At 51.8% G+C, this 10997-nt stretch overlaps 1 protein-coding gene across 1 annotated transcript; it reads left to right on the top strand.

Annotated features, from left to right (window-relative positions):
* Window positions 1–7444: 7444 nt before the first annotated feature.
* LOC125512541 (chitinase 8-like) lies at window positions 7445–9041 on the top strand. Its single transcript, XM_048677643.1, has 3 exons — window positions 7445–7827; window positions 7956–8067; window positions 8368–9041. Exons 1-3 carry the CDS (start codon window positions 7542–7544, stop codon window positions 8738–8740), a joined length of 771 nt encoding a protein of 256 aa, XP_048533600.1. The 5' UTR covers window positions 7445–7541; the 3' UTR covers window positions 8741–9041.
* The last annotated feature ends 1956 nt before the right edge of the window (window positions 9042–10997 follow it).

The following is a 10997-nucleotide window of genomic DNA, read 5'->3' on the forward strand; positions in this document are numbered from 1 at the left end:
CGCGGCCGGCGGCGCCACATTGATCTCCCTCATCTGGCCCTCATTTCAGCCGTCGTGACCAGATCCGGGCTGCTCTCCGCGTCGTCTTTCAGCTGCACTCCCTCTCCCCTTCAGGCTCTCGAGGCGCTGCTCATGGCCCTCGCGTTCGCGTCGTCATCTCCGACTTCGTTGGAAGCCTCGGCTGCTGCCGCCGCATTGGCCTCGGCTGCTCTTGCCTCCCGCATGGCCGCCCCGACAGCTGGCGGCCGTCTGTCCCGTGCTGGGCTCCCGCCGAGGCCAGATGTGGCAGCATCTCCGATGGCGCAGTCGGGCATGCGCTCCCTGCCTCGCCCCCGGCCTCCTCCGCCCGGTGTCGCTGCGTTTTCTGCTCTGGACGCGGCGCGTGCTGCTCTAGATCGTGCTCCTGGCCTGGTGGTTGGAGGGCTTGGATCCCCTGCCTCCGCTGACTCTGCTCCTGGCAGCACCACGCCGTCAGCCCCGACTTCTATTGTGGGCGTGTCGTCCCCAACTCTTGCCGGTGCTGCTACGGTGTCCTCGACTCCTGTGGAAGCCCTGCCGCCACCCCCGGCTGCTGTTGCTGAAGCACCGTCCACGACTCCGGCTAGCAACACCGCATCGTCCACGACTCCGGCTGGCACCACTGCACCGTCCCCGACTCCTGTAGAAGTGGCGCCATCCCCAACTCCTGGCGGTGTTGAGCCGGGTCTGAACAAGGCGCGACATGTTTCATGGAGCTCCCTTACCGACGATGAAGATGACGAGGATGACAATGTGCTGGCCCTGCCGCCGGCTACCAAATCCTCAGTTCCGGCAGCTCGGCCGGGCATGGCGTGTGATGCGGATTCATGCGGTGGTTGGCAAAAGGTGATGCCGCGGCGCAACGTGCAATGTTCAGTGTCACTAGGCCCAGCACTGGCTCCCCGTCCTATCCCCGCTTGGCTTCATGGTAGATGTTGCAAATGCCTCTATCCTGGACACCGTGCAGCGGAGTGTCGAGATCCTTTTAGGTGTTCTCGATGCCTTGAGAATGGTCATCGAGCGTGTGGGTGCCGCAATGCCTGGCATCCCCTTAGCTTTTTGGGAAGCCCTACTTTTTCGCCATTGCCCCGCCTCACTGTCGGACACCAACAAGCTTCAGTTCCTCACAAGGTCCAAAAAGATGTCGCGCCCCTCTCGAAGACGTTTGGTCGTGATTCTTGGGCATCGATCGTTGCTGCTCCTGCTGGCTCTGTGGCCTCGGCGGATATCTCAGTGCGGCCTACCTTGGAGAGGCAGGCCGAGCTGTTGCGCTCTGAGCTCGTTGATATGGCTTCCTTCAGGCTTGAGGAGACGGTCCAGCCTCTGCGTGATGTTGTTGACTTCATGCAAGGTTGGATGTTGCGGATGGAGAGCTTCATGGAGCGAGTTGAGGATGCACTAGGAGGGCTCTCCTTGGCGCCGCCTGTGTTGCAGAGTGCTCATGTGTTGCGCCCTTTGGTTGTGCCTGATGGCAGCTTCGAGGTTGAGAGGGGAGACGAGCTTCATGGTTGTTTCTCCCCTCGTGCTAGAGCCAGCTCACCGTCGTCGGCCTATGAGGGTCTAGGAAATGATGTAGTTGTGACTCCGGTACTGCAGATCATGCCTGATCTTCGGGAGCTGTGTGGGGGCTTGGTTCTGCCTCTGTCCGTCGAACAACCGAAGGTAGACCTTCCTAAGATCTCAATTGTGGCTTATCGCCAGCATCACCCCCGGAGTCTAGCCAGATACTTGATGCTGAGGAGTGTGGTGATTTGGATGTTTCAATCTCTCGATCTCCTAAGTCCATTGGGTGTGAGGCACCAACCAGTCTACCCCTTGGTGTCATGGAGCATGGAGTTTTGGATGTTGATGATATTCCCTCGTTTGCAACCATGGAGCGGGTGATGCCTGTGAGTGACATGACCATTGAGCCAAGTGGGTTGGCACCTACTCGAAATCCAGATGCTCTCTTTGCGAAGGAACTTTGTGACTTACTCGCCAGTGTGGAGATTGCTAGACCTGATTTGGGTAGGTCGATTGCTTGCCTCTTGACGCGGACACCAATAAGGAGCAAACAAAAGAAGGTGGGCAAAGGAAAGAGTGGCGCCATGGGCAAGGCGTCTCTCGCTGCTTGATGGATGACATTCCATCTCTCGGTCCGCTTTGATTGGGTTGTCGTTGAGGGTTGGGAGGTGCCTGATGTCTTGTGTCGAGCTGTTCTTGTTGGGGGTCTCTTGGCGTAGTAGCGATGTCGAGGTTTGTGGATGTTGTGTATTCAGAGAGTCTGGGAGGGACCACATGTGTTGTTGTGGGGTTCCTTGCCATGTGAGGAGTTAGTCCGTGCTCCATTTGTATTGGTTTTCGCCCGGTTTTCTGTAAATTAACTGGGCAATTCTCTTCTTCTTAATTAATCGATGAGGCAAAAATTTTACCTCCATTTCAAAAAAAAAACTGAAGAGTTTTCGGGGAAGCAGCGGAGATTCATAGGGAAAGTGTTGGGTTTGATGGTGAACACAAATTTCTGTCATAATTTCCCCTTGAAACATCTGTGTTAAGATACATCAGTTCAAGTTTCATGTTCAATTTTAAGACTTTTTCAGGTTAATTTGATACGTGACGAACGTGCCTCGAGGACATCTTCAATTTCTAAATTACCTACACCATAGCTTTTGTTAAAAAAAATTAACCACATACTCTACATCTCATATAATGACGCCATGCAAAGTTTCGTAGGTTTCAGACAACATTAAAAAAAATCTGAAAATTTTGAAAATCATCTTACATATTGAAAATTAAGTTTGTGTGTTTTAATGTCCACATATGCATATTTGAAAGTACCAAAGTTTTGTCTCATAACAACCAAGTACTCAACCTATATGATAACTGCCTTATTTATGATATTTCTCACTTTCTTGGAAATTTTTAAATCTAAGTTCAAATTTTAATACGCAAATTTATTAATAAAATGCATAAAATATAGCACATAATTGGCGAGTGGGAGCGCTGACGCCAGGGAGGTGGAGGCTATCCCCTCGACAAGCCGTGCCCCAGCTAAAAAACGCGTGGCAAAACCGGTGACATTCAGGGGGGTGCGCCTTCGCAACCGTATTATTTAGATGCGCTACCTTTTTTGGAACATTCGGGGTTGCGGCCACGCTAGCCGTTGGACCCAGCTTAAAGAATACATTGCTAGGGAGCGCATTGACGTGGTTGCGCTCCAGGAAACGATTAAAGCTGATTTCACATATAGAGATTTGGCTGCCTACGATCCTCTCCATCGTTTTGTCTGGGGCTGGGTGCCGTCTGTAGGCCATTCTGGTGGTCTCCTTTTGGGATGTAACAGTGATGTATGCGATGCTGTAAGCTGGGATGTGGGCGCGTTCTTCATTTCTGTCACGATTAAACACAGGATCTCGCTTGCTACATGGGAAATTGTTTGCGTCTACGGCCCGACTGACCACTCTAGGGCGGCTGATTTCTTGGGAGAAATCCAAAGCTTGGTTGGGGCTAAGCAAGGCGCCAACATCCCCATTGTCCTTGGGGTGATTTTAACCTTATCTGTTCGGGAGCGGATAAGAATAACCCTAACATTGACTGGCCTAGAGTTAACTTGTTCAATAATACGATTGCATCATGCGCCCTGCGGGAGATTGCTAGGACTGGTGCTAGATTCACGTGGACCAACAAGCAACTGTCGCCGGTGCGCAGTGTTCTGGACCGGGTGTTTGTGTCCTCCGACTGGGAAGTGTTATTCCCCATGTGTACGCTGGTTGCGGAAACGCGTATTGGGTCGGATCATGTGCCACTGATCCTAGCCTCGGGGAAGGACCGGATCAAGCGCAGCCCCCGTTTCTTCTTTGAAACTGGGTGGTTTGAGATAGAGGGCTTCGGGCCCTTGCTCATGGCGCGCTGGGAGCGTGCCAGAGCGGCGGTCGGCTGCTCCAGGGGTCCTTTGGACACTTGGATCGCGGCGGCTGCGACCCTTCGGTGTTTCCTCCGTGGATGGGGTGCAAACCACGGGAGCGAAGCGAAGCGCGCTCGGGAAGCTATTATTGCTGAAATCAAAGCCCTCGACGAACAAGCTAACTCCAGACCCTTCCTGGAAGCCGAATGGGCCCACCGTTACGCTCTTGTGAACCAGGTGCTCGCCATTCTTAGGGAGGAGGAGGAATATTGGCGCCGTCGGGGCGGCGTCAAGTGGGTTACCAAGGGCGATGCGAATACGGGATATTTCCACGCCTATGCCAACGGTCGTAAACGGAAGTGCTCGATTTTGAGACTTCAATCTGATCAAGGGATTTTGGTTAGTCAGGCTGACATCGTGGCACATACCTATGACTTCTTTCTTAATCTGTTGGGAACAGATAAGGAAAAGCGCCTCCAGCTCCGGGCAGACTTCTGGGGGGAAGAGGGTTGCGTGTCTCAAGTCGAAAATGACCTCTTGGCTTTGACTTTCTCCACGGAGGAGATCGACGAAGCCGTGGGTGCAATGAAGATTGACACGGCGCCTGGTCCGGACGGCTGGCCGGTCGCGTTTTCCCGACGCTTCTGGCCAATGTTTAAAGACCTTTTCTGCAGGATTATCAATGGTTTTGCGCTAGGTACGGTAGATGTTTCGCGCCTTAACTATGGTGTGATTAGCCTTATTCCCAAAGTCAAAGGGGCCGACACTATCAAGAAGTACCGTCCTATCACTCTCATTAACGTACCTTTCAAGATTTTCTCAAAGGCGTATGCGACCAGACTTGCTCCAGTCGCGCAACGCGTTATAAACCGTAGTCAGTCTGGCTTTCTCAAAGGCCACAACATTCTCGAAGGGCCGATAGTGTTGCAGGATACTATCCATGAGCTTAAACGCACCGGGCAACAGGCCGTGCTCCTAAAGCTTGACTTTGAGAAAGCATATGATCGCGTGAACTGGGAGTTCATCCGCGAGGTGTTGACTCGGAAGGGATTCGAGTCAGGCTTTGTCCACCGCATCATGCATTTGGTCTCGGGTGGCCAGACCGCGGTGTCGATCAACGGAGAGGTTGGGAACTTCTTCCGCAACAAAAGAGGTCTCAGGCAAGGGGATCCCTCCTCGCCCCTGATTTTCAACTTTGTTGCGGACGCCTTATCAGCCATGATCCATAAGGCTAAGGACGCCGGTCACATACGCGGAGTGGTCTCTCACCTCATTCCGGGTGGTCTCACCCACCTCCAATATGCGGACGACACCTTGCTGCTCTTTGAGCCTGACGATCATAGCGTAGCTTCGGTCAAACTTATTCTCCTCGCTTTCGAAATCATCTCTGGTCTTAAGATCAATTTCCTTAAGAGCGAGGTAATAGCCATTGGGATGGACCTCCGCTCGCTTCTCATGTAGGCAATCTACTTAATTGTAAGCTAGGGAGCTTTCCAATTAAGTATTTGGGCCTGCCTATCTCAGATAAACACATCTCCATTCTAGAATGGGAACCCTTGTATGGCAAGGTGGCAAATAGAGTTAGCCCCTGGCGTGGTCGTTTCCTCTCCTCGGTGGCCAGATTAATTCTAACTAACTCTAGCATGTCTTCCCTTCCTCTGTTCATGATGGGCATGTTTTTGCTGGCTGATGGGGTTCATGACAGGCTTGATACGCCCCGATCCAAGTTCTTTTGGGAAGGAACGGGGATAAAAAAGAAGTACCACCTAATCAAATGGGCCGCGCTCTGTCGCCCTAAGAAATTTGGAGGTCTTGGGATTCTTAATTCGAAGCTAATGAATGTCGCTCTCTTAACCAAGTGGATTTGGAAACTCTCCCAAAACGAGCAAGGGCTCTGCGTGGATATTCTTCGCGCCAAATACTTCCCAGATGGGAATTTCCTTACCTCCAAAGCTAAGGGATCAACTTTTTGAAATGGGATCCAGGAAGTTATGCCAGCATTCACCTTAGGAGCCAAGTTTTGTGTCAACAATGGGTCCTCAACACGGTTTTGGTTGGACCACTGGTTTGGCTCGGAACCCTTGTGGAAAAGCCATTCCTTAGCATATCGGCTTGCTACTAACGTGGATATCCTAGTAGCAGATGCGTTGCATACCAATCCGCCTGCGATCTCTTTCAAAAGACCCCTGCTTGATAACGAACGAGCCTGTTGGGACGGGCTTGTAGCTGATCTGGCGGGAGTGAACCTTCGTCCTGAGGCCGACTCGGTCTCCTGGGCTCTCTCGCGCTCGGGGAAGTTTTCTGTCCAATCCTTGCACAACAAAGTGACCGAGGGACCGACCCTGGACATAGCTAGGGGGCTATGGAAAGCTGCCATTCCCTTAAAAATCAAAATCTTCGTGTGGCAGATGTTTCGCGATCGCCTCCCCTCCTCCAATAATATCGCTCGTAGTAATGGGCCCTTTGACGGCTCTTGCGTGCTATGTGGCCAACATGAAGATGCCAACCACATATTTTTTAACTGTCACCTTGCTCGCTTTGCTTGGAGTGCGGTTAGGGAGGCGTTCGGGCAGACCTGGGATCCTCGCTCTACCTCGGACCTGCGCGCTTTGCTAGCTGCTTTTAGGGGTGGTTTTGGCCGGGTCTTATGGCGCTGCGTGGGAGCCTTGCTGTGGTCCATTTGGACCACCCGCAATAAGATGACTATCGAGCACAAATTTTTTTCTCACCCGGCTGACATTATTTTTAAATGCCACTTATTTCTTCAGACATGGACACTGTTGGGGAAACGGCGTGATGCGGATCGGATGTTGGAGGCGATGGAGCGGATTCGGACGATCCAGATTGATGCCCGCCACTAGCCTGCCATAGGCTCTGATCTTTTGGACCGGCACATTGCTCTATGTTGCTTATCTCCTCTTGCAGGCTTCAGCCGGTAGCATGTATCGTACCTTGGCTACGGCCGTTTTATCTTTATTGTTATGTGTTGAACCTGTTGGATGTTGCCTTATGTGGGCTTTATTAATTTAAAGCCGGACGCCTGCGGCGTCTTCGTTCTAAATTTTTTTTTGATGGCTTGAGTTCGATCTGGATTGGATCATTGGGTGCGGACGCAGCGTATTTCCACGAGCGAGCCGGCGAGGACGACATCGAAGCTTATTTTCAGCCTCCCGTCTATATGCGCTGTGCAAGCGCAGGCCAGAACCATATGAAAAGCTTAGCAGCCAGCGGCCGCCGCCGGCGTTAGCTGCAGCATGCATGTGACTGCACACCATGCCAAGAAGCCCGCGCGTATCGACAACGCCCGGAAAAGGACCCGTTTGTGCAGACGCGTGGAATTCCGTATGTACTAGCATGGATGAGACGGACTGTGAGCCATAGTCATGATGCGCCCGTTGTCCTATCACCCGGCCGTCGGGTTTTCTCCCCGCAAATAAAGATCGCGCGCGCAACGTGGAAAAGCCTGATGTGAATTATGCATCGCCAGCGCATTTCCCTGCGCTGCACCCGAGCCGAGCAGCTATAAATACAGCTGCAAACCAAGCAGCTTCATCACACAAGCGTCCTGCAAGCCCTCCTCCTGCGCTACACCGCACAGGAGTGCATTACACGAGCTGATCAGCTGAAGGTGAGTTGGCCTATGGCGAGGTTTGCTGCCCTCGCCGTGTGCGCCGCCGCGCTCCTGCTCGCCGTGGCGGCGGGGGGTGCCGCGGCGCAGGGCGTGGGCTCGGTCATCACGCGGTCGGTGTACGCGAGCATGCTGCCCAACCGCGACAACTCGCTGTGCCCGGCCAGAGGGTTCTACACGTACGACGCCTTCATTGCCGCCGCCAACACCTTCCCGGGCTTCGGCACCACCGGCAGCGCCGACGACATCAAGCGCGACCTCGCCGCCTTCTTCGGCCAGACCTCCCACGAGACCACCGGTACGTCAGTCAGCCACTGTTGATTTCGTTTGATGTTTTCAACGGATTTCGTGGCACTTTTGATTTGGACATGCATCGCTGCCTTGGTTAATCGTGTTCGTGCTTGTGCATGCCGTGTCAACGTGTAGGAGGGACGAGAGGCGCTGCCGACCAGTTCCAGTGGGGCTACTGCTTCAAGGAAGAGATAAGCAAGGCCACGTCCCCACCATACTATGGACGGGGACCCATCCAATTGACAGGGTAAGCAAGATCCCAAGTTTATGGCCTATAAGACGATCTCTGAAACACCATCCACATGAAAAACAGTATATTGGTCAACACTGATATCACAGACTGAAATAATCTGTAGAAAAAAATCTGCTTGAAAAGTACAGCCGTGTTGACATTCTAGCTATCCGCTAATCAGGACCTGATCCAAATAAGCTTTCGTTTTCGCGTGCAATAGTTATTAATAATAACAAAGACACGGTTGGGCCTTGGTTGCCTTGGTGATGAGATTGTTCTGATGAACCAATAACTCTTCCTCGTGCGATTGACCAGGCGGTCCAACTACGATCTTGCCGGGAGAGCGATCGGGAAGGACCTGGTGAGCAACCCAGACCTAGTGTCCACGGACGCGGTGGTGTCCTTCAGGACGGCCATGTGGTTCTGGATGACGGCGCAGGGAAACAAGCCGTCGTGCCACAACGTCGCCCTACGCCGCTGGACGCCGACGGCCGCCGACACCGCTGCCGGCAGGGTGCCCGGATACGGAGTGATCACCAATATCATCAACGGCGGGCTCGAGTGCGGAATGGGCCGGAACGACGCCAGCGTCGACCGCATCGGCTACTACACGCGCTACTGCGGCATGCTCGGCACGGCCACCGGAGGCAACCTCGACTGCTACACCCAGAGAAACTTCGCTAGCTAGAAGTTGCTTGTCTGATATATGCAGGTCCCACGGCCATCACAGTGTATGCACTCGTTACGAATAAATGGCAATACATATGCCGTCGTGGAATAAAGGATTCAACATCTTGATCTAGTTGATGGTGCCGTGTGTATTACGAAGGTATAACAGGCCACAACTGTAATAGATTATGTAAACTGTCTGATAAAATCATGTCAATTGTTTTGTTGTACACAAAACGAATGTATAACGGGCCGATCGGTGTCCAAACCATTCGGTCATAATGAAGAAAAGAAAAAACATGACATAAAGGATGGAAAAACTACTTGCCGCATCATGCATGATGCACACAATCATAACTGGCTGAAGTCCTGGGCCAGGTCCACATCATGACTCCTGGGCCAGGTCCACATCACACACGGAGCCTTGCCGAATTTTGGCTGAGAAGTTGCCGCGCACTGGGATGGCGCTGAGACAATGGAGTAATGGGTTCTTCTCACACGCGAAGCTGCAGCTGGCCATGGCCTCGGAGGTTATCCTTAGATTGGACATGGCCATGGATCTCCTTCCGCTGTCGACGGAAGAGCGTGATCTTAGAATGAGACTCAAGAGACGGGTGATAAGCCTAGCGGTGTTGGAAAGAGCTAGGAAGCGGCGGGCTTCTCGGGTTGCGAATCTAAAGGATGGGGACGCGAACACCAGGTTTTTCCACCTCAAGGTTAACGCGAGAAGAAGAAAGAATTTCATCCGCCGCCTACGGAATGGAGCCGGTTGGGCTACGGCCCAGGAGGACAAGGAGAGGGTGGCCCAAGAACATTTCTCGGCCATGCTTCACAAGGACGTACACCCGTCGAAGGATTTCAACTGGAACAATTTTGCTTTCAGTCAGTGTGATTTGGCTTCCCTTGCTGAGCCTTTTGAGGAGAAAGAGGTGTTGGAGGCCATTGGGGAGATGCCAAAGGACAAGGCGCCGGGTTCGGACGGGTTTACTGGAGCCTTTTTTAAGGCCTGCTGGGACGTTATCAAGGAAGACATGATGGCCGTTGTTAACGGCTTCTTCAACCTTCGCGGAGATCATTTCCAGTGGGTCAACACAGCTAATATAGTGCTTATACCCAAGAAAGATGGTGCAGAGTACATCTCAGATTTCAAGCCCATTAGCCTCATCCATGCAGTGGCTAAGATTGTGGCGAAAATGATGGCTTCACGTCTTGCTCCTTTCATGCATGTGCTAGTTTCCCACTCCCAGAGTGCCTTCATCAGGACTAGAAGCATCCATGATAACTTCATGTATGTGCGCAACATGGCTAGGCGGATGCACCGGTTGAGGAAGCCTACTCTCTTGTTTAAACTGGACATCAAAAAGGCTTTTGACTCTATGCAGTGGGACTATCTGTTGGAGCTTCTCCGTCGCCGCGGTTTCCCAACCAAATTCAGAGATATGGTTGCTATCCTATTGCGCTCCTCATCCTCCAGAGTTCAAATCAACGGTGTTCCTGGTGGGCCTATTTGGCATGGCAAGGGCCTTCGACAGGGCGATCCGTTCTCACCTCTCCTATTTGTCCTAGCAATTGACCCCATCCAAAGCATCCCTGACATTGCCACACGCAAGGGCAAGCTTCACCAGATAGGCGGGAGGAGCACCCGCATGCGCACCTCTGAAGGAAATATGCCCTAGAGGCAATAATAAAGTTATTATTTATTTCCTTATTTCATGATAAATGTTTATTATTCATGCTAGAATTGTATTAACCGGAAACATAATACATGTGTGAATACATAGACAAACAAAGTGTCACTAGTATGCCTCTACTTGACTAGCTCGTTAATCAAAGATGGTTATGTTTCCTAACCATAGACAAAGAGTTGTTATTTGATTAACAGGATCACATCATTAGGAGAATGATGTGATTGACTTGACCCATTCCGTTAGCTTAGCACCCGATCGTTTAGTATGTTGCTATTGCTTTCTTCATGACTTATACATGTTCCCATGACTATGAGATTATGCAACTCCCGTTTACCGGAGGAACACTTTGTGTGCTACCAAACGTCACAACGTAAATGGGTGATTATAAAGGTGCTCTACAGGTGTCTCCAAAGGTACATGTTGGGTTGGCGTATTTCGAGATTAGGATTTGTCACTCCGATTGTCGGAGAGGTATCTCTGGGCCCTCTCGGTAATGCACATCACATAAGCCTTGCAAGCATTGCAACTAATGAGTTAGTTGCGAGATGATGTATTACGGAACGAGTAAAGAGACTTGCCGGTAACGAG

This window comes from Triticum urartu, chromosome 1 (genome assembly GCF_003073215.2).
Source record: "Triticum urartu cultivar G1812 chromosome 1, Tu2.1, whole genome shotgun sequence".
Taxonomy (NCBI): Eukaryota; Viridiplantae; Streptophyta; class Magnoliopsida; order Poales; family Poaceae; genus Triticum; species Triticum urartu.

What these genes read in the sequence shown, in the direction of transcription:
- LOC125512541 (XM_048677643.1), top strand. Translation starts at nt 7,542, where the DNA reads ATGGCGAGGTTTGCTGCCCTCGCCGTGTGCGCCGCCGCGCTCCTGCTC. An exon ending in GACCTCCCACGAGACCACCG is followed by an intron (nt 7,828 to 7,955) that starts GTACGTCAGTCA and finishes GTCAACGTGTAG; the next exon opens with GAGGGACGAGAGGCGCTGCC. An exon ending in GGACCCATCCAATTGACAGG is followed by an intron (nt 8,068 to 8,367) that starts GTAAGCAAGATC and finishes GCGATTGACCAG; the next exon opens with GCGGTCCAACTACGATCTTG.